This window comes from Drosophila sechellia, chromosome 3R, assembly GCF_004382195.2.
Source record: "Drosophila sechellia strain sech25 chromosome 3R, ASM438219v1, whole genome shotgun sequence".
Classification (NCBI taxonomy): Eukaryota; Metazoa; Arthropoda; class Insecta; order Diptera; family Drosophilidae; genus Drosophila; species Drosophila sechellia.
In genome coordinates, this window is record NC_045952.1 from 9541187 (window position 1) to 9565880 (window position 24694).

Consider the following 24694-nt stretch of genomic DNA (forward strand, 5'->3'; position numbering starts at 1 on the left):
GTTCGATGTGTCAGACTTTATCGGCTATGCAAATATTCAGAGAAAAAAGAATGGGTGTATTTGGGGAGTACATATCCATAAATTGAGTTTTATATATAGATTGTGGAATACTTTATTGTTCTCCAGATCGTAAACAGCGAAACAGCACAAATTCACTTATCTTTCTAGGTGTAAACAAACAATAAAGCCAAAAGGAAAACTTTGCGCAAGGTGGGTTAATATCGGAATAATTCCAATTAACTTGGCTATTTTGCAAAACAGCCTGTTGGCTACGTGCTCATTAAGTCATCTAATTGCCATTTTCAGTGGGAGTGGGGGAGTTAAGTAAGTCAATTAACGAGACATTTTTTCGGTCTTAAACATCTGGCTAGGCAAACAATGAAAGTGCATGAATTGCTGCGAGCGCACAATACACAGAATTCGAGTACAAAAGCCCAGTGAAATGCCCTAGACCGCATCCCCAGGATAAAGCAGCTTTATGCCCAACATATGCACACACTATACATCATACTCGTATGTACAATATACACACAATGGTTCACCCCCTTCCCATGGTACATCCATACATACAAGCGATCTTGGCTGACCGTGGTCATTGAACTCGTGGGGCGCCTTTGTAGGCACGCATCGCTCAAAAAAAAAAGAAAGCACTCTCCCCCAATGATTTCCAGCGAAAAACGCAACTACAACCGAGAACCGATCGAGGGGAAACAACACCCATGTGCGTATTTGTTTGAAAAACTATACCCGACAGTTGAAGTTGAAAAACACAAATGCCCAGAATTTTTTCCAAAAAAACTCGAGACGAAGTCGAGATAATATCGGAGCCAAAGTCAAAGTCGGCAATCGATCGACTGTCGCTGGATCGTAATTAATGGTGGTTTATCCAGGGGCTCCTCTAGCCCAAGCTATCCATCAACTAAATGTAAATAGAAAATCATTTTACAAATCACTTGAACTAAATAATACCCTTCGAAGCGGTCAAGCGTGGCGCAGAGAAGTCGGAGACATATTTTTTCTTTTTTTTTTTTAATATTTCGTGTTTTGAACTGACCGCTCGGAGCTAACTGGCTGTTTGTTTCATGGTCAGTTTGGTTTTGGCTCGCGGCATAAAACAAACAAATCGGTTTGAATGGGGAAAATATCACAGCGTCGAGCGGCAGTCGCCAAAGGAGACATTGGCGTCTTAAATTGGCGTGACAATTGACCATTTGGTTAAATATCTAAGCGTTTCTATTTGTGCTGCAAATTTGTCGAGGCAAATTGATTGGCCGAACTCACTCTCCAAACGGGCGAAACTCAGGCAAACTCTGCCACGGAAATACCCGAATTTGTATCTATCTATGGATCTAGGTGTATCCCCATATCAAGTTGGAGCATCACTTTACTAGAACTAAACACTCAGCCGGCTATCATAACTCAATTGTCTGAGTGTCAGACAATTTCGAAATTGTAAATTTTCATCTTTAAAGTGTTGTGCTCCCCTTGAGAAACTCATGCGTGCATATATCATATGTCTATGTTCTGCAACCCTTTTCTCCCATTTCTTCCAATCATACATAGTTTTTTTAGTGATTCAAGTGCGCTCTCTTTTTTCGATTGTCTGGCCATAGATATAGAATATATTTATTGCCAGTTTGTGAACTGCGTCATGCCACCAGCAGCGATTCATCAGCGAAAAGAAACGTATGAAACAATCGGTATAAGTATGCAAATAAACTATACGACAATAGTAAAATGACAGCTATAATGCGCACACACCCCCATACAGAATATACATAGATACTATCTGCCATCATAAATCCGTGGGACAATGAACATCTCGAATATCTTCCCTTTAAACTGAAATAAAGAGACATAAAGAAAACAAATGAATGTGTGTGTTTATAGCATCGACCGCGCATTCCCACGCATCCGTTGTCGTTTTCCAATTCCAGTATAGTATCAAAAATATTATCGAAGTCTTCTAATATGTATATTTTTCGTTCCTTTGTTCAATTCCTCTATTGAGCGCCATCAAAGACCCTAACGAACCGATACGATTGCGATACTACGAGCCCAGTCCCGGAGTTTGTGCTTCCCGTTCTCGGACTTCTTGGGCAGCGGCAGAGCGCTCTAATTAAATTTAAATTTCCGCCAAATGGCCTGATAGGCACAATATAGGGGTCAGGGCAGCAAATGCATTTAACAGGCTGCCACCCAAGCGTTGCCCCCTTGCAATGGATGCGCGATGTTGCTGGGGCTGATGTTGCCGCAGATGCAGTTGCTGTTGCAGATGCAGTTGCAGTTGCAGTTGCAGCTCGTGTTTTGTCTTTGTCTTGGGTGATGCCTCTCTGTGATATCACTTACTAAGCCACACTGCGGCAATAGTTCAAAAAGGAGTTAAATTATAGAATTTATAATGACCTAGTCCAATAACATTGTAGCAGTAATAATAATAGTGGAGTTATACAAATGTAAGAACTTATCCATCTTTGCTTCTAATCATAATGCATAATGTAATGCACAAGGTTCCAGTTTTTCTTCCTGTGTACGATCTTCGCATTGGATCCCGCATGTATCTGTATCTTGTCTCTGGCAGGCTCTTTTAATTAGCAGCAGCTGAGAACTTTGGACGCGGGCACTTCTATGGCCGCCTCTTCAGTGGCAGAGAAGAACCCTAAATATAAGCAGTGGTGAATGGCAAGACATGGAACCCCGGCTTTGCCAAACCCTTCTAGTGCCCCTTCTTTTTTTTTAGATAAGCTGCAGTTGCGCACATTTGGGCAGGCAAGGAAAATGGAAATGGAAGTGGCACAAGCAAGCCGCATTGTAGGCAGCTGCAGCAGGAACATCTCAGCTCCACCACCAACCAGCGGAAGCGGAATCAGAATCAGAAGCTGGAGCAGCAGCAGAAGCACAACGAGCTATCGTTTGGCACTCCAACAGCAGATAAACAATGACAAGTTGCACTCGACGCTTTTGCGCAGATGCAACCAGGGAATGGGAATGGGAATAAGAATGGGAATGGTACGGGAAGCTCTCGTTGCTCCAAACACTGGCTCTGGTCTGGTGCATAATCAAATTCCAACCAAAAACCTGCGCTGTGCTCACCACCCAGGGGAGTCAGTCAGAGCCCGCAGGTCCAGGATCACATCAAATGCCATCACCGCACACACTCACAGTTGGGTTTTCCCAACCAGCTTCACGATTAATGAAGAGCGCAGGCAAGCAACAAGTTTGGTGGTGGCTTCAATGCACTGAGCGAAAATGTGGAATTTATGGAGGAGTTGCATATGCAAAGGAAGAGCATTTATCTAGGTTTCCGATCCTGAAGCAGAGCTCTATAGACACCTTAAACTCGACTTTCATTTCTTTCAGTGCAAACATAGACCCAGACGAAGCTGACCGCAGAGAGGCTGGCTGTCTGGGTGGGTTTCTGTGTGGTTCTCGGTTGTTGGTCCCCCATCAGTGTCAACTGCAGTGGCAAATATGGTGACAAACGACACTAAAGATTGCACAGCCTGTTGTCTAATGAGGAAGACAACAACACCAGCGGCAGCAGCAACAACATGGCATGGCATGGCATATAGCTGGCCCATTGCAATTTATCGATTTAACGCTGCAAGGCACTTTTCAGTGTGTTCGAAAATTGATTAGAAAATATACGTCATTAGCGAAGGGAGGAGAAGGGGGAGGAGGAGGAGGGCGCAGGTTAATCTTGGCTAGGCTCATAACTTCCGCATTTCGAGAACTATATAGGCATTGCTCTGGGGAGGATGGCCAATCAAAAAGCCATTTCCAGTTGATAGTTGAAACGTGACCGGCTGAGGATGGGGCCGCCCAAAAAGCGAACTGCCGCGGCCAACACGATATCCTACCAAATAGGCAACGGCCAAAAAAAAAAAAACGGGCTGGCCAAAGCCAGTTGGTAATATCTGCTTTTAGCAGATACTCGAATCGAGTTGAATTGAATTGAATGGAGTCGCATGGAATTGACTGTTGAGCGTTTAAACGTTTGTTTGACTGCTCAACTGGTTGATCCATCCGATGGCCGGAGTTCAATGCACTTCGCTATCTCATAGCCATATTGCATTGCATTGGCTTTTCAGCGAACTCTGGCGAACTTCGAAATCATCGAGGATGCTGGCAAAGTTTAGTTTAGCTTGTGAGATCCCAGCTATCTGCTGCAGTTTTGCTCGCCGGCAATTGGCGGAGCATTTAAGCGCACTCAATACGTGTAAATTGTATGCCTTCGCGCGTTCATTCATAAAAATTCATTCTGACACAAGGCCTTGAGCATATTGCCCCACGACGACGACGACGACAACGATGATGATTGCCCTGCCTCCATCCGCTGTAGAACTGATTCATCGCCAGCGTGTTGCAGCACAGTGGGTGCAGTAATGGGTGCCTGATAATTGTAATACGCCATTATAAATTATAGCTTATATTTCAACAATACATTCGTCAATAGCTATTGTGAAAAAACAAGCTTTATAATCCCTTATTACGATTTTTACAATCAAATTGACTTGTTTTAAGCTTAGCAATTGCATATCAAATGGCAAGAGACTTAACTTAATAATTACCATTAATTTACCCGAGAATTCAAGTGTTTTGGCCACTGTGCACCGCGGGCAGCGCTTGTCAACTGTGTTGTCACTGTTGTTGTTGCTGTCGTTGCGATATGCATTTCATAGTTTTGCATTGATTCATTTTGGAGCTTCGGGCAGACGCCGGCGATCCAAACACATTAGTAATATATATGACCCCATTATTGTGGCTATATAAATGCTGTTGCCCCTTTTTTCGTGTTTTTTTTTACTAGCTATTTTTGTTGTTGTTGCGGTGTCAGAGGGGCTGCACCCAAAAGTAGAGCTCATTTAAATTTGTCACGGCGCCAGAAACCACGAAATGTTATTATTTTCCTGTGTTGCATTTTCTAAGCCCAGACTGGCTTTTATTTTTTTTTGTGAGGCAACGAAAACGCATCTGACGAATTGACGGCTGCTCCCAGCAAATGTGAGGTACAAAATTAAATAAATTTCGAGATACTCGGCCTTCATTTCATACGAATATGGGTGTCGTGCAACTTTATTATTATTATTATTTATTTATTTTCGAACGCATTGGAAAAACACAGCAGAAAAACCAAAAAGGCTGAAAGACCCAAAAATAATGAGCAACATTTTTTGTTTTTGTGGCAGTGAGGGTGCGGCGCGTTGTTTTTTGTGAGTAAGCCATTTTAACGAGTCGCCAAATGGGCCTGGGAAAAACACAGAGCTCTGTTTGTTCTAATTGATTGTGAGTTTGCATTTAGTTAGTTAGTCCGCTTGTACAATTTAGTTTGCATTCCATCTGGGCGTAATTCGCAGTGCCTGGAATGAAGGATATCCAAATGAAATTACTCACCGAGAGGCCCCATCCCCACCCCGTTCCGTAGCGACTTGACTCGACTGCCTCTGCTGTTTGTTGTCACCAACTTTCAATTAACGAAATGACAGGCAAATGCATTCCGACTTGTTCCATAAATCCGAGCTGCAGTCCGGAGTTCAATGGCCCCCCTTGGTGAAGGCGAGGGTGAAACACACTGTTGACACACGACTGGCTGCCTCGCTGATTTAGCCTTGAAATAGTTGACATGTCGCAGGCTCTCCTCCAGCCAGACGCCCATCCAGTGATCCGGCCATCCGGACCATCCAACTATCCGACCATTCAACCATTCAACCATTCATATCCATCTATCCATCCCTCCGCCGCAATGGAGTAATAAAAACAGAGAGGAAAAGTTGAGCGACAAGCGACATGACAAGATGCTATGCAGATGTTGCAGCTATAGCTGTGGTTTTCGACTAAGTTTTCTGATTTATTTTGCACTTGTTTTCAAAACGCAATTTGCCAAAGGAGCTGAAATATTTGGAAAACCGCTAACTAACAATGGTGTGGAAACGAAACAAAGCAATCATATATAGTGCAGACTTTCTTTTTGGAGCCAACTAACACGCGACATGTAAGCAGGCACATCTGCGTAGGTTTTTCCAATACAATGTAATTTATTGCCCTCGTGTTTATGAATTAAAAAAACTTCCAGGCGACGAGAGTCAGGAATTCATCTCGAAAATTTTCTCACATTCGAAAACGTTATGAATTTCGAAGCGGGCTTTCTTGGCCAATTTGAAATGTGCAGCCAACTGTTGTGGGCCGTGTCTTTGTTTATTTGCTTTGGCAATATAAAGATTATTCATTTTTTGAGTGTTTATAACTGCATTTCACTTTTGTGCGGGTTATACACTCGATGCGCAAACGATGCGTAATTAAATTGTTTATTGTGTGTTGTTTTTATGTTTCTTTCTTCTCTACTTTCTTTATGTGGAGCGTTTGCACTTTGTTTCTGTTTCTGATTGCTCATGAAGTGCACAATAATTTATGCGCACAATTTAATTATCAAAAGTAGATTGTTAAACGAAGTTAAGTTCATTGCCATCATACGCGTAGCACCGAATTAATAAATGTTTTTCATTTCTCTCTGCTTTCAGGTGAGCTTTTTTCGTTCCTTATTGTCAAATCCTTGGATTTAATTGCACGACCACTGAGGTAACTGAAACCAGGTAATTTGCACGACTCCATTCGGCTGTGCGTGAGAAATTTCCTATAAATATTTGCGACAATTAAAAAGCTATTTTAGCCCGGCTCTGCAGACCATGGCTCACTCAGCTCCCAAACAAGCCGCTGATTGATGGACTTGAGCTTGAAACGCCACCAATCGCCACCAGTCCAACTGGTTTCTGCACTCAGAACAAAATCTTAGTCGATTTATTTAACAGAACAACTCAGATTAACAAAGGGGCTTGCACATGATATGATCTGCAGACTTAAACTAAGTTTTGCTCATATTTTGTAGAGTTTTCCTCATAAAAGTTGACGTTTTGAAGTCAGATGAGTTTTAGATTGAAGTAATCTTCAATTAATACCAAGGGAATGAATTATTTATCTTGGAAGACACAAAACATTTAAGGAGTTTTAACCCTAAGACGCATCTCAACAAAAAGATTGATTCAGCTAGCAGGAAATGAAGCTCTTGTTTAACTACAAACTTTAAATAGTTATTATTTAAACTGTTATCCATGTTGTTGATATTCTTTTTTTTTTACCGTGTAATACGATCCGGCTTCGATTAGAACTAGTTGGGTGCTGGCGATGGCGATGACGTTGGGCGACACGTGTAGCCGCCGACCAGTCCGGCCCACTTGACATGAGTTGCACAAACGCAAACTGGTGGTGATGGTGGAGGGGGTAAAGAGGGTGGGGGGCAAGGGTCTTCCATCATACGGACTGGCTACTGTGGCAACGGGCAGCATGTGGCACTTCATCAAGGGCAGACGTCGCCACGATCTCAATGGAGAGTTTGGAGTGCTGGCTCCGTTTGGCCTGGCTGGCTGGCTGGCTGGCATTCCTCGGTGTCTCGCTGGGAGAACAAACGCAGCCGCCTTTCCCTGTCCGCGGCATGCCACATTTAAAATGTAAACGCCAATTGATTATTAACGCGCCAAACCAATTACATTTCGTACCCGATCGCGCACTTAACAAGCCGACAAAGTTCGAGCCGTTCTGGGTATGGAAATTGCGTGGAACTCAAATGCAGCAGCACTTTGTGCCAAAGATCTCTCCAGAGATTCGTCGTTTCTCTAGCTGAAAATACCCTTGTTCCAGGGAACATTACAATGTTGCCAAGGGATATTCATGATCCTTGCCAAATCCCAAAAAGGATATAAAAAGATTCGTTTCCAAAGTGGATACTTACATTATCATAGGGATATAGGTATAGTAAAAACTTCTATAAATCTCTCTTACTTGAGCAAAGATAGGGTATTCCCCATTTCTGTGTTGCCTTGCAACTTTCCCATCTTGTCGGAGTTTTCTCTAGCCAAATAGGGAGGCGAAAACCCTTTCGCATGGCATCTTGCTTGTGCTAATCGCCAGCAGCATGCCAGTGACCCTTTTATGGTCACCATGCAACGGGCACCGATCCAATCCGCTCCGATCCGAAGCGACCCAAGTCGTCTTGATTGGATCGGCTTGGCCTGTTTGGTCTTTGGGCCAATGGTGGTGGAATGGTGGCGACATGGGCGCTGGAACTGCTTATGGCAAATGCGCCACACTTAGTCGAATAGCCGGAGAAAAGCGATGGAAACGGAAGTGCTTGTTGTTATCATTTAATGAAATGGGGATGGGGATGGGTAAGCCAGCGGAAGGCGTGTGTCTGGATTTTATGTTGATTTTAATCACAGGGACGTGTCACAAATGCGTGCCTGGCCAAATGCATCTGTGTTGTTTTTGTTGGTGTTGAGTATGTGTGAGTGCAACTGCTGTGTGGCAAAAAGGTACTACTCACAGACACGCGTGCTTTTCTAATTTAATTGACATAGCCCACATCCATTGATGTTTGCGATTTAAGGCTTGCGATAAAAGCAATTAAATTGTATGACTTACTCGCCGCGCATAAGTGATCAAAGAGCTTAGTGTGGCAAGAAGGGATTGTCTGGCGCCGATTGGAATTGAAATGTATTCGTTTGAAATTAAAACTGAAAAACTATCTCTCAGTTCGATAAATGTGTTTTTCCCAACCCATCGAAGCCCCTTACAATTGCCAATTCGATCAATTTAGTTGATTCTAAGGTCAAATTATTTCGCATCACACCCCTAATCCCTCTTGTTTTGACGTATGTACTTGAAAAACGCACTGCAAGTCGTTCAGATACATATATGTATCTACGCTTCTGTTCTGGCGTTTCACTTCCACCTATCGATTGACAGTCGCCACATCCAATTAACAGTTTGCTACTGTCTTGTGCAGTTTTTGTTTTTATTTCATTTCTGGTATTTAGCACAGTTTGTTAGAGGCGGCGACTTGTCGATATAGATACATTTACCCATATATATATTTATATATATATATGTATATATATAGGTATCTATAGCTGCTGCTCATGTACAACAAGACGTCTTTAATTGATTTTGTGTTACATTTATCCATTTAATTGCCTTAACCATGTATCGAAGATTAATTTATTTCTCATACTCGGTGTGGCAATGGCACGATCCTTATAAATATGGATTGTAGCTTCAGTACTGATAAAAAAACGGAAAGAGTAACATGTTTGGATTGCATTTGCTTGAATCACACCGACTGGCTATAAAAGTGCACTAGGTTTTATGGTAATTTATGAATATATCTATGTACATATGCATGTATCTTCCCTGTGAGTCAGACATTAAAAGCTCAGGTGTTTCTAACACTTTCTAAGGTACCCCGTTAAAAATTTAACCGACAGAGTTTTTGCGGAACTACCTTGGGGTGTTTTTTCCGCGCCGAATATTAGAGAAAACGAAATAACTGAAAAGCGTAATGCCCATGCAATCGCTACGTGAGTAGTGCTAGTTATATGTACATATATACATATGTATCTACAATCTGCAATCTAAGATCCCTCGACTATCTAAAGGCACTCAACGGGCCCGAAACGTGGGGTCGGTTAATGACGTTGCTGGTTTTTTTTCTTTTTTGAGGTGCGTTTGTGCGAGTGTGTTTGCTTAACCCATTTATTATGTCTTTTGCCATGCCATTGATGCAAAAGTAAACAAGTTAAGCGGCTTTTAATTTTATTATTGTACGGTATGCCATAGCGGTGTATCGTAAAGTAAAGTACACAAATAGATGTGAAGCCAGAGTGAGATAGCATTCTATAAACTATAAATCAGTCTAATATATTGTTCGGCAAATTATTAAGTCATTATATATATATAAACTTGTACAGTAATGTGCGCGGATTGCCCATTTCAGCACATTCCACAACCGCAAATGATTGATACCCCAAGAATACGAATATGAATAATTATGACCTTCGGATCGGCGGATAGGTAATAGGTAATAGTTGTACTATAACTATCCGTCTTGGCGGGGGTCGTCGACGTTCTCTGATTTTGAGTGATCTAGGGGGAAATATGCAGCTGGGCAAGCCCATAAACAAATCAGGTTCGATCCAAGCCAAGAATGTCTTGTCGTCGTCGTCGTCGTGCGCCTCACCTAAACAAACAGCCATTCCGTATCCATGGCAGGCACGTCTTAGTCCAGTTTTGTTATTAATTTCAGAGGTGAGCAGTAGGAGCAGCACTTCCACTTCCCAAAGATACCGCTCACGAACCCTTAAGCGTATGCAAGGCGTACGGTGCGACCCACCTCAAAACAACTGGAACTGAAAACTGAACTTAAAACTGAAAAGAATATACAGTTGCCAGTTGCCGAGTCATCCTACACATGACGGCTGTATAGCTGGGATGGCTGGATTGTTCCTATTGTGTGACATTGTTATAATTCAATATGTAGAACGTGTTCGATTTTGAATGCTTTTTATGGCCGAGAAACAACGACGCCGGTCGTGTAATCGTAAACTTTTGCTGTCGTCCGATGTCATTAAAGCCAAGAGTCCTATAGTCTCTCAGTTCGTGAGAACAGCATTACGGGGTCTTAAAAATGAATCGATGGATGGGTATGGGTAGGGGCAGGGGGACGAGGATGATGACGGTGACATAACACGGGCCATTAAACTATACTTAGTTATAGACCGACTGGCAGTTAGTCGTCCAACCCATCTATCTAGCGAACGAACGTGCAATGAACTGCTGAAGGTGATGTCGAAGGCTGATAGCAAGTGAGGCCTCCTTGTCAGATTTAATTGATTATGCAATGTTTGTTATTATTATTACTTCGTGCTTAGCTGATAAATACATGAGATGTGCACTGGCAATTTCCGCGTGTTCGTGATGCATAGCGGTTTTTAGTTTAGTATGCGTTAATTGTCCCCGCCTCCGCCAAACAACATTCGCTTTTCCTCTTGCCCCTCTTGGGTTTTTCAATTTGATATCGAATTTCCATGTTGCCTACAACTAACAGCTAATAATTGCTGTTGTTACAAAAAAACAGACTGGCAAAAGAAATTGCCAGCTCTCCCACCTCATCCTCCCACTAAAAGTTGTGCAATATGCGTGAGCTTGCTGTTGCTTCAGTTGCTGTTGCTGTTGTAGCTGCAGCTGTTGCCGTTGTTGCTTCCTGCCCCGGCAACATCTAATGGCAATAACAGTTTACTTGCTAAATTATTTGCTTAACACGAAATAAAATTTTGTTAAACATGTGCTGTGCCGCAAAGGAAAAGGTGAAACAACAGGCAGGAGCTGCATGGCAAAGAAAAGACGGTAAACGCCTGAAAAAAAAAAAACAAAACGTATAAAAAACATTCCAAACAAAAGCAAAAAAGATTTGCATAACTGCGCGCCGAGGCTTCCGTTAACAATTAAAAGCACAAACACACGCACTGGGCCACAAACCATCATAATTTCCATCCGATGTCCGAGGCACACATTATTATCCAACAAGTTCAATAAAAGGTTGCATAAATCTGAAACTGTATCTTGCCCCCGATAATTGCAGCTTGCAGCACACAGCCTCGAATATTCTTTGATTTGCGCTCCTCAAAATGGACAACATGGACAGCTTCCTGGTCGCCCACACACATGGTGCACATACCACATGTTGCACCGCCCACCGCCCAATTAAAGCATTTGAAAAAAAAAGAAAGAGAAATAGTGATGGTGTGAATGTATAAGGTGCAACAGCGAATTCCGCTCGTTTCACATGAAAACCAAATTCGAAATCGCTTAAAACGGCACTTGAGCTTATGGTTTTTTTGCCGTTGTTTACGACTTTGTTTGTGGCCCGGGCATATAATATAGAGATATATATCTTTTATTCGGGGGGCTGGCTGAAGTTTTATCTGCACTTGTGTTCCGCTATTGTCGGCTTAATAAATGTTTATGGTGATTGATGCACACGCTCTCGCTCTCTCGCTTTTTGGCTAATTAATTGGGGATCCCATCCCTTCGGCCAACGGATGCATCTTTATGGCCCAATCATATGTTTGCCCTTGGGCAGTTGAACTTTCCATGGGCCGATAAGCGGGGCTGATTAGATTACCCATTGAATTATAATCCTAGTACTCGACTGTGCTGATATAACCAGAGAGTATAGTATGTAGGTTTTATATATGTTCATGTTCAGCCAGATAAGGTTAAAACGATTTTGACCGTATCATGATGTCTAAAAATATTTGTGCCTACGTCAGTGCAGCTGTCAAGGTTAATTTTAGTTAGTCAGCCATAAGAGAAAAAGAGGTATGGGTTATAGGTAAATGTAAATTAAGGGGTATGGGTTATAGGTAAATGTAAATCAAGAGGTATGGGTTATAGGTAAATGTAAATTAAGAGTTATGGGTTATAGTTAAACGTAAATTAAGAGGTATGGGTTATAGGTAAATGTAAATTAAGAGTTATAGGTTAAAGGTAAATGTAAATCAAGAGGTATGAGTTAAAGGTAAATGTAAATCAAGAGGTATGGGTTAAAGGTAAATGTAAATCAAGAGGTAAAATGCTTGAAGCACAGACTTTTTCTTAGATAGTTTAACCCAAATCTCGTGACAATAGAGCGTGCAATATTATCCCCAGTTAACCCGATTTCAGTTCCATGCAAATAACCAAACAAAGTCACCTGTCTCTCTGCATTGGCTCGTTATAACTGACCATAGCAATAAAGGCCATTTCGTAGAGCGGCCCCTGACGCCCAAAAGCAAAACTGAAAAGCCAGTTGTCGCGGTAGAAATGAAGACAACAAGCCGGCCAGCAGCAGCTATCTGCTATCTGCCAGCCAGCGAGAAAGAAGAAAGCAAATTGGGTTAAATTCCATTCAAAAGCCGGCTTCCAGCTCTCCGCTCGCCAGCTGGTTCTTTTTCTGCGAACAAGTTGTTGGCACTGGGAATGGGAATGGGAATGACCAGAAGTTGGTGGCAGCAACACCTCGCCTAATATTTGTCTTACTACATGGTTTTAGCCGACATTTCTCTGTCGTCTCGGAGTGCGTATTTCTGGGCATTGGGCTTGGAGTTCGCGCAGCGGTGTGAAAAACGCGACGGAGTGTGCCAGAACACGTTTTGGCCAGACTCGCTGCCACCGAGCCGTTCCGCCGGTGACATTGTACCGCTAACTGGTGTTGCCACAACGCGCTGCCATGTGAAAGATGATTGACCAGGCGGCATGCTCTGGCTCTGGCTCTGGCTGAGACTCTGGTGAATGAAAAAACCCAACTGTAAATCGCATTAAGTACATATTTGTCAAACGAAACGCAACATCGCCGTGGAAATAGCTGGAATATTTTCAACACCAACAGCAACTAACTAACTAGTATGTGTATAGTCGGTGGTGGTAGCCAGTGCAATCGAGTCGAAGATCGAATGTCACACGTGTGCCCCATGCCGCGTCCGTTTGGTTCAAAACGCGTTTTTTGGCCAACAAAAATAATCACGAGTATGTAACAAGCGCAATGAGCGGGTTTTTCTCTCTCAGCCTACCGATTACCAATTTTTTGTTGATTTCTTTGCATCTTGCATCTTTTCCTTTCCGCCGGCCGAAATGTCAGTGTGAGTGGCGACTGGTTTTCGGCCAAAAGCCTGGACTTTTGGTCAAAACAAAAAGGATGTTTTTTGGGGAGCTGGTGCGGCAACTTTCGTTGTTGTTTTGTTTCCGCAACCGCCACCATTTTTATTGTGGCACTGTTGTTGTTTTCATTTTTTCCCCAACTGAAAGTGAAAATACGAGTATTATACGGCAAAAGGCAAGAAATTTGTTTGCATGCCGAAATGAATGCTGCCTTGCTGCCTTGCTGCCTGTTGACATAACCATCGATGCAATCCAATGAGATGAGGAGCCTCTCAGCTGGCCATTAAAACTGGTTAAGTAATAATCATTTGATGCGTTTCATTTGAATGCGCAGAACAACGCACAACTGTGACTTCACTCTCACCTCCTGCGGTTATTGGCCGGCGATCTTCATTGGCGGAACTTTAAGTTGGACATTATTTGAAGTGCAAACGAAAAATTAAAAGCATTTCCATGCTTCGAAATAAGCAAACAGAACCAAGAAGTTCAAAATGCTCTTCAGAAATGATTCTTTCTTCTGCTGTTTACGCTCGGCCATTGTTTATCACACATTTTGGGGCTAAAAAATTAAACGATGAATTTCTAGGGAAAATTCCCCGATTTTTCTAAGCTGCTAAAAAGCTTTTAGAATCCAATCTTGGCAGTAACTTTCCCACACACGACGACGACGACGACGACGACCCAGATCAATGGAGGCGTCTTTCACTGGAACACCTTCGTTTTCGGATTTCGCCCGTAATTGATTATTTTGGAAACCCATCGATGCTGGGCTATGATGTATGAGTATGTTTGTGTTCCGTGGGTAATTCTTTTCTCACGTCATTGCTGGCCTAAACGCTTTTCAATAAGAAACCGACCAAATGGACAGTCTTTGAAGCTGGCCGCCGAGCAAAAGATCAATCCACACACAGCTCAGCTCACATATGTATGTATGGTGGATGTGGAGTGAGTTCTCTTTTAGCACAGTTGCAGAGACTGGCTTCTTCGGACTTAGGAACACGGACGTGCCACTTTTTGGTCCACTGCATCAGCCGGAGGAGAGGCGGCTGATTCGCTTTGTCTGCGGCACGAACGGTTCGAACATTTTTGGTTAAATACACCACGTAGTTTGTGGAAACTGCACTGCCGCTTTTCATCTGCAGCGCTCATTAAGCGCTTCGAAAGCATTCTAAAATGCATTTAATGGTTTAATTGTCACGGCAAACACTCAATGGACACACTGGGGAGTGGCTCCTTTGATGGACTGTCGCTCGGGATGACAGGCTGTGTGACAGAATGTCTGTAAGGTAAGCGGGCTCGTTTTATGCAAATCAATTTGGCAAAAACGGGCGTAAAGCCAGCAACTTTATTGGTCACGCACAAATAATTAGGCAATTAAAGCAAGACATACAGTGGGACTTCGCTAGGTGGGAAACTTTCAGTGAACAAGATTACAAAGAAATAGAAAAATACATGGGAGTCCGCTATATCATAAATAATAGTATGAATATTAGTTAAACAAATTGCAAAGCTTGCTATTGCAAGTTTAATATATAGATATAAATTATTTGGTTTTCTCACAAATTTAGTCTTGCCAGTAAAATCGATATATGATGAACAGCAGCGATTTAAAAGAGGACTGCCTTACTCAAATTCATTTTTTCGAGTCCATCCGGCTGGGTGTGTCAGCATTATGAGGCGATTTTATTGCGGAAAGCATATAGGTATAAATATAAGATATAAGTATATTGAAAGCTTTTTGAGTGGCAGATAAGCAAATGAGCGAATGACATGAGGAGCTAGCCGAAAATAAAGTGACACCAAGCGGAAATCGAATTCTGAGCCGACTTAAGAATCTTGGCAACTACCTCTTTTCCTCTCCCCCCCTGCCTCTGATTTTGATTGCCACATTCTGCTGCCAAACAAACAACTCATGACTGCAGACCGCCGTGAATTGGACTTTGCCCGCTGGGCGTAAGCGAATATCTTGTAGCAAATGGCAACAGAAACTTCATAAATTTGTTAACACCGACGCAATGGCAGCGAGCAGCTAGCAGATAGAGAATGGAGGCCAGCTCACAGTCGAAATGAGCTAAAAGCGCAACAGGACAATAAAGAACGACTTGGGAGTGACTTGGTTACGACTTGGTTGTTTGTACACCAGAAAAAAGGTACTGTAGTAATGGTAGCCTGGTAGTTGTCGGCGTCGTGTGTGTCACCCACGCACACGTGTTCCCGTGCTCCAAGTGTGCCCCGTATCCTATCTATCTATCCAGCCATCCATCCATCCGGCCTGTATCAGCTTACTCACCTATGTAGATTCCGCTCGAGCGGATTGCAAGGGACAAGGAAACTTAATTTGCTGTCATTAGCAAAGAGCCAAGAAATTCGCGCTCAAGGAATAAAAATGTGTGGAAGTGGCACAGCCTGCTGTTTGTTTTCACTGCTTGTTTGCCCTGCTCGCTGTTGGCACAAAAATAGAATAGAATACTTAAATTCAAGAAGAGTTGAACACTAGTTGCCCATTGTCCACATAAAAACGTGTGTACGTGTGTGTGTGTGCTTGGCAGCGACTTGGGGCTATTTGTTTAAGTGAATTGTGAATAATGTTGTCTGGCGCCAAGTGGCAATCCCGGCTCAGACGCCCAACGACGAGCTCGAAACTGAGAAAAAGTCGCTCTTAAATCAAAAGTATTATCTCCTAATAAAGATACTAATGTGCTTTTTGATTAGGTTTCAAGTTTAGATGGCGGCAGTTCTAGGTTTAAAATATTTTAACCTTTTCACAAGTCGTCTAGAATATTGTTAGATGATTTAAACGATGTCTAGCCTGGGGTTAATAAGCTAACTCAATTAAATGATTTTATTTCCGTAATTTTTGGGGCTAAACCCCCATTTTTGCTTCGAGTGTAGAAAAGATGTACAGGAATAGCACCTACGCTGGTAACTTCCGGCCAAGCCATACGTACCAAATGACATTTAACCCCTTTGGTGGGCGGATGTACCTCTTACCAATTCAACCCAACCCATCTGGAAAAGGCAATTCAATTAACAATTTTAATTGTGATTGCAGACGACCATCAAATTGCATTGGACCAAAAATTGCGAGCGCAGATAGACAGACGGGTTTATTGATTTTCCATTTGGTCTGCACAAATCCGTGAAAACCACTTTGCTTGTTGTCTCACTTGTTTCGATGCAATTATCCACCGGCTCTCGAACTATTTGCCTTGCACTCGCCAACAACTTTCCACGCGAACTTGACCCTGGAAATCGAACATGTGTTGTACCTGGTTCAGTTCAGTTTAGTCGTGTCCTCACATTTTGCACTTGAATTTTTTGTCTGACAGGCAGAACGATTTATGGATCTGCTTGCTATATATAAGCTACATATATATTTTCATGTTTCTGATTTTGGCAATGTTTATACTGATTGCTGATTCCGATTTTGCAGGTCACACATCGTACAACTGGCCAGGTGATGGTGCTCAAGATGAATCAGTTGCGGGCCAATCGACCGAATATGCTGCGGGAGGTGCAGCTGCTGAATAAACTCTCGCATGCGAATATATTGAGGTAAGTCTATAATATTATATGGTCTATAATATCAAGTTTGTGGTCCAGCCAGCTTATCATCTAAAAATACCCATTCTAATCACGAGCATAGCAAAGCATCTTATGGGTCAATGCCAAGCTCGATGGTCTGACTCATTCTCTGATTTTAATTGCAAACTTGACTGCGTTTCTTTACTTGTTTATATATGAATGCTCCTTGTTGTTGTCCATTCTGATTGATAATATGCATATACACACATATTTACATACATATAGTACTCCCCCCTCCTTAGCCTTTGATGATCATGTGGCCCGATTGTGTTTACGCATTCAGTTCGCACCTCGACGCGAATTGACCATTCATTTAAATGGATTACGTAAACAATTTAATGGGTTCATCGCGCGGGGTCTTTATTTTGAATTCTACGCAAATAATGCCCATGTTCTTCTCGGTCGGTTTCAATTCAGTTTTTGGCATATTTTACACTCAATTTCAGTACTTAGGGGTGCTGCTGCTGCTGGCATCATCAAAATAATACTGACCTATGCTAAAATGGAAATGATCATATATGTTTGTATGTAGTATATGGTGGGTATGATTCACTTTCCGCCTGTCGTCGTAACTCTTGGCATCTGTGCTTCTGGGGCAGCTGACACAAATATGTATGAGTGCTTTCAAATTAATGCTGTGCAAATATTTACTGTTTACCGCAATGAGATTGGCCTGTTTGTTTATATTTTTCGACTGGCCATTGGTTTTTGGCATTTTGAAAGAGTTTCAATTGAAGTTCAGAGCAGCGGCGGGTTCAAGACCAAAATCGCACAAAATTTTCATTTCCGATGCCCGCGCAAAGGTCAAGTTCAGGCTGCAGCAGCGACTCTCTGTGTAATTACCTTGGCAGTGACCAGGTGTGTTGGGTTGTGGTTTGGGTGTGGGGCTGCTAAGCGTTGGGGTGACCCTCTCACGGGTCACAGAAAAAAAAACTGCTGATGTAATTGGCTGGCTGAGTGGCAGAGTCTGAAACAATATGGCAAAGGCTCATGACATTGTTGTCTGTCGGGCCTGACTAGATTTAATTGCCAAGCTGCGTAGCGCTTACTCACATCGCTGGCGTTTGTTTTATGTTTTTTTGTTATTGTTTCTGTTTTTTCGAATATATTTCTACTATTTTTTCAGTTTGTTTCATCCTCACGTGACTGCACGCAACAATGAGTGTGTCTGTCTGATGGCAGCGACTTCAATTGTATGCAATTCTCAGGGACTTTTTGCTGCTGCTGCTGCTGCTGTTGCCGTTTTCTATTTTAGCCATTTTTTCCGCAAAATGCCAGACCAGACAAACCAATCCATTTTGCACCGCCCATCTTTTCCTGCTCGCCTCCATGAATATGCAATTTCTGGCTTAGACCTTTTTCTCTTTCTCTGGATCCGCCCTTTCATTTACCACGTTAACACCCCGAAAATGGCAAGAGACATGTCTTCTATATTAGTTGGCATTCTTCAAACTTTAACCTCGTATAATCCGAAAGATTAAGGCAACGCCATTTGATCTGACCCCACTCGGGGTTTTCCAGGAGTAAGTAGTAGTAGAACCCAACTGATTTTATGACATCTGTCATTAGCGATTGTTTCCTGACACAAAGCTGAGTGAGAAACGTGCGGCGAATCGCAGTCGGGGCATTAAATGCAACGGATTCTGTTGATTAAATGCCCTGGCTGGCCAACTTATTTCGCTGTGCGCTCGTTGAGAGATGGATTTGGGTCAGCGGAACATAGCCAGTCTAAAGCGACTCCGCCAGCAGCTGCCAACTCTTCTTTATTCGTCGGCACTAAATGAAAATTTCTGAAAACTCTGGAATGCAGCTGTGGCGCCATCGGTCGACTGGATGGATAGTGAAGTTAAAATTCAGGCGCACGCATTTAATTCTTTGTTTTATGGATCCCCTGCAGCAAAGTTATTTATATATTTACACTGGGGCCAATTAATGCGACACTGCGAGAACAAGTAGTTGCAATCAAGAACAATGTATAGAATTAACATTTATTTATCCAAATTTTGAAACCCCTCAAAAGATATTTAGTTTTACAATAGATCTCCAGGAAATGGGCATAACTTATTTAATGACCATTCAAATAAGATCGTTATTTGCTTTATAGACCCTAATATCAATCAATTGTAATATGTAATTTCATGTGTATTTAACAGCCTTTTGATTTGCCTCAGTGTATGCATGTAGGTACTAGTACTAGTACCTCTGCCTGTTCCGCGCGATTGAATCCCGCTCATATCCGCGATCCTCGATCCGCGTTTGTGATTTTATCAGTGACGTGGATCGCTAAACACTTCGCTTCCAGGTCGTCCAAATGATCAACTGACTGACCGGGCTGACTGACTGGCAGTTAGTAGTCAGTTAGTTAGTTAGTTAGGCGCTGCTCTTGTTGGCGGGCGCGTTTAATGATGCCTAACGATCGCGGCTGTCGGCTAACTGTCAAATTTTAACAGCTACACCGCTGGGCGTCCATGCGGACCGCCTCCCATGGCGGCCTTCCATGATCCGATCCGATCCGATCCGATGCGATCCATTCCGATCCGGCTAATGAAGCCTATTGATTGGCAGCCAGAACTAGCTGTACCGTTGCATCCTCCTCAGTGTAATGCCGATGCAGTCGAGCGTCAATAGAACTAATCTTTTGGGTAATTGAAACCGCCTTTCTAGCCGGCAGCACGCCATGTAGCACTACTGCAATGACTCGCATAGTATGCACACCCACGCCCGAATCGCTGACTTATTGGCCACAAAACAGAAACTGAAACTGAAACTGAAACTCTCACAACACACTCGACTGAGGATAGTTAGTTTAGTGGTTGCCGTTGGCGGCCATTATTTTTTATGGGCTTATCACGCGCCCGCCGTAATGCAGAATGTCGCACAATGAGAACAGCCAGCGAGTCGGGCAATTGCGAATGGCATTCCCTACCCTGCCTCTCTATTGGCCCACTGGAGCAACGGCACCCACCCACCCACATGGCATGGCTTGTAACTGTCGCCGCTCCCAGGCTGCCACCAACTTGACAGATAGTCTGCTCCATGCTCTGCTACCCAGCAACACCACTAATGCACTGCGAAAATTTGGCTAATTGTAGTAGTAGTATTTGTTTTTAGGGACTGGTTTCCAAAATTAAACATGAATTGAAATGGGTATTCAAAATATAAGAATTAGAAAATGTAATCAAGCAGATAGGTGACTTATCATCGAAGGTATGCATTAATCTCTAAGCTTGATATCATTTTCTTATTAAGTAATAATATATTATTTATATTATTGGATACCTTATATCCCCTTTATTTAATACTATTTACTACGTAACTCTTGATGATGCACTGCAGCATACCCAACGTTTGACTCACAAATCCCATTGCAAGTTGACTTACATTATTGAGTGGCTTTCTGTGAATGTAAACATAGCGATGACGCTGATGGCGCCGGGTTCCCTTTTTTTTATGGTATATACATTTATATATCAACTGGTGAAACAACAACTGTGTACTCCACTTGTAACAACCGAGCAGGGGAATGGTAAACAAGCTGCCGCTTTGGCTTACAGCCATTTAAACGCTCATTTAACGCGACTTAGCCCGCGCAAAGACATGTGACAGTTCTTGGCCCGGCAAACAATGGTGGAAATTCCGCTGGAGCTGCTGTTTTAGCTTTTGCTTTGGCGGCGGCACTTGATCTTTGCGCCTGGCTGCTATGCTGAGCAGGTGATAAGTTGTGGGCAAATGTTGACAAATTGTTGGCATGCGAATGCAAATGCGCGCGGGTTAATGACTTAAGGTGCTAACCCAGCATATTGGACCACTGAGCTCTCAGCCCTCCCTTCCGCACGAGTTGCAGTTCAGCTTTGACCCCGATCTAAAGCGACTTGGGCAATCAGTCCGCTCAGCTATTGATATAAACACGGCGTTGGCGTTGCAAGAGGTGGCCACTAAGGTCAGATTGCACTTAATTGAATGACTCGATAGCCAGTCAGTCAGATTGAGCTACCACCACTCATCTTGCGATGAGTCGAGACGCGGCGTCACTTGAAGGTCGTCTGTGGTGGCGGAATGCCTGCATATAGGTAGTATACAATGGTGTAGTATGGTATGGTATGGCATAGTATAGATGCGATGATGTGTTTGCCACAAGCCTCCATTTTTCGAGAGGGGCCACTGCACATTGTTGTCTCTCGGCCATTATTTGTCTTGGCTTGATTTGTGTGTCGCCGAGCGTTGGCGGCTCATTTCTTTCCCCTTTTATGAAACGCGAGGCAAAATGAAATGCTTGCCAATAAACTGAGATGGCTGGCCTTGAATTCAATGGGCGCCCCCATTGGCGGCGGTGGCACATTGTTGGGCTAATGAAAAGATTGCCGAGAACGGGCAAAAAAAATTGTTGACAATTTAATGAGAATTTTATTGTGCAAGATGGGTTAAATTGGCCATTCATGCAGCGCGCCAGCAGTTTGAGTGAATTCCGAAATCGTTGCATATATAATTAAGTTCTATATGTGTATAGTATAATGGGGAATTTAGTGTCTGGCCAAATTGAGTCCTTAATTTCTGGCCGCCGGGTAGCTTGTACAGTTACCAGACTCTTCAGACTTTGACAAGTTGCAGCAGCAACACCTGCTGCAGCAGCAACACTAGCTGCAACATCCAGCAACACGAGGCCGAAAGAGAGCGTGTCATGTGATTGCGGCCATATAAACATTTCTTTTTATTGCTTAATGGATACCCTGGACGGCGGGACTGCCAGACTGGTTGACTACTTGCAGCGCACTTTTATCAGCGCAGCTTTTCATGTTTGCTCGTCGATTGTGGTTTGTCAATTGTCGATCGATGGTCTGTAATTGAAGCTGCTCTGCTGCCTCCGTGTTTTGCCGTGTGGCACGGATCGTTGCCACCATTGCAGGCAGTGCAAGAAAGCTAAATTGGGTTAATTTCTGATTGATGATCAACATGGCCTGGTAAACTGTCGCGCGCAAATTCATTAGGCAGCTTGTTTTGCAGACGCCCGTGATGATCAGTTTGTTCGATTTGAATTCGATTGACGTCAATGTATCTGCAGTATTTGCATCACGGATTTTCCGCCTATTTATGGAGCGTAGAGTATGTAGGTGTTGTCTAAATTTAAACCGATAATGTAAACACTGAATTATGCATTCCATAGAGCCAGCAATTATCAATGGATCATCCACTTTGGGGGGAAGGAAGAGAGTTTTTGGCCTTTTTGGCAATGCCAAGCACAACTAAACTCAGTGACCCAAAACTGGGCTATGCATATTGCTGTTGTTTTTATTTATTTTGGTAATGCTTTATGTCTCAGCCACAATGATTTGTATATAGTACCCAAGACAATGCGACGCAATTGCAAGTCATTGAACCCACGGCATTATTATTATTATTATTACATTGTGTTGTTGTCGCCGCTGTAAGTGCTAACACATGTAAAAGTATAAAAAGAAGAGCAGCAGGATTGATGTACCCCAAAAAATGAGCAAGAGCATGAGTAATATGTATCGCACAATAACCAGCTGTTTTTTCGGCAACAGATGCAGATGCAGATGCAGATACAGATACAGATTGCAATTTAATGAGAGCCTGCCTTGCATTCCATTTTGTTTTCTTTTTTTTTTTTTTGTTCAACTTGCGTGCTGCAGATGCCGTGTTGTAACAAGTTTCTTGACAGCAATTACTCACTACCGTGCATCCGCTGGATTTTTAGTTAGTTTATCTCCCAGCAATAAATCGTCTCATATTTGTCTGCATAAATCGCACTTGTGTAATTGTCAACTTCCGCATGATAAAATGAGCTAAACAAAATAGAGCCGTAAAATGGTAAATAAACGTGTCAGGCAGGCACAATGTCCCATAAAACATTCATCTTTGGCCCGGCTGACTGCCAACATTCACTTCCAATTTGCGTTTGCGTTTGGCCATTGTCTTTTGTCTCTGGCCTGCGTTTTTCGTATGCACGAAATTATGTCATCAACTTTCAATCAATTTCAATACACTTCAATCAATTTTGCACAACAAAAAGCGAGCATTAGATATTCAGATTTATGCAACACACCGCGATATATGAGCTTTCTTTTTGGGCTGCACCAGCTTCCACTAGATTGAAAATCGGTCAGCATTGAAAACAAGAAGAGGAAGTTGTGGCAGCCACTGTTGGATGTTGGATGTCGCTGCTGCTGTTGCTGTTGCCGCCGCTGCTGTTGCTGCTGCAGCTGCAATCTGCATAATTTTCGCATCACGTTTTGCATATTTTTCTAATTGAAAACCAAATTCAATCATTTCATTTCGCAATGCTGCTGCTGTTGCTGTTGTTACTACCCGACAGCAGCAAATGCCGAATGGTAATTGCAGTTGGCAGCGTTTAGGACCATTTATAACGCCCATTGCCACGCCCCCGGCGGCGGCTGCTGCTCCAGTGCCACCGTCTCTCATTTGGAAGTTGGGCATTGGGCCTGGTCTTGGGTTATTTGCTGTTTGCCTAAAAGCGAATTTTGTTTACTTTGTGTCAACCTTTTAACCCCGCGATCGTGCCGCTGCTGCTGTTGTTGCTGCTGCTGCTGCTGCAGTTGCAATGTCTGTTGCTGCCACTGATGTTGTGGTAATAATTTTCAATTAAGCGCAAAATGCTTCAATGCTCCAATTCGATTTGCCAACATAAAATGCTTCGACGGCGACGGTGGCGGCTGTTGCAACACACGGGTGAAAGAATTCCAGCGGGATTTTTTACTTTATTAGTCCATCTAATAACCAAGCTGGCTGGCTTGGCCTCCTGGCCAGCGGCAGTTAGCGGACTTAGTTGGACTACTACGACGACTCCGTCTGTGAAAAGTCTGGGAAAGCAATTGACGCAGTCTTGGGAGAGAAACGTGCAAACGTGTCAATTTATGGTTTTCATTGCAACTTGCAAGAGAAATGCCGGCTGACGATTTGCCGACTGTTGAAGGTACAGCGTTTCCCGGGAAAACAGTGTGATGCTCGTAACAAATATTGTAACACCTAGCCATGCAGCACATTTCAATTTAACACCACATCACAGGGTAAAAACTGTGGAAAACTGGCGAAAATGCTGGCGAAAGAAAAAAAAAAGAACAAATTGAAAATGAAAATGAAAAACTAAATGCTGCCAGAACAATGATTCTTCGGCAGTTCCAGAGGCTTATAACCGCTTGAGTAGGTTTAGCTTCCTGCTCCCGGCATCCTCAGCTGCAGCTTCACAAGTGGGCCCCTCGACGTGTATTCATTTCCTGCTAGAGAATGGAATGGAATGGAATGGAGACACCTTCGCCTTTGGGACCTCCTCCTCCTCATCTTTTGGCCAGCTACTGACTGCTTTGCATTTGCAGGCCATGCTGCTTGATGTCGACGAACCCGCCTCAAAATGTCTGGCGACGCCCACTGCAAATGGCTCTGCCTTCGCCCCTTTTGATAATTAATTAATCTTTTCGCGTTCCGAAAATAACATTGCACCCATGCTGATGAATGCGTTATAAATTAACTGCCCAATTAACAAAGTACTTTACGTGCAATCAAACGTTGTTGGAAGCCACTCTCATTTTAAATTCGAAACCAGTTTCTG

At 43.0% G+C, this 24694-nt stretch overlaps 1 protein-coding gene across 3 annotated transcripts in view; it reads left to right on the forward strand.

Annotated features, from left to right (window-relative positions):
- The window catches only part of LOC6620511, a 47925-nt gene that overhangs the window by 16083 nt on the left and 7148 nt on the right, over positions 1-24694 (forward strand). For all 3 annotated transcript variants that reach the window (XM_002044675.2, XM_032720313.1, XM_032720312.1), the window contains one exon: positions 16958-17079. In XM_002044675.2, coding sequence (XP_002044711.1) covers positions 16958-17079 — 122 coding nt within the window. The remainder of the gene's footprint in view (positions 1-16957; positions 17080-24694) is intronic.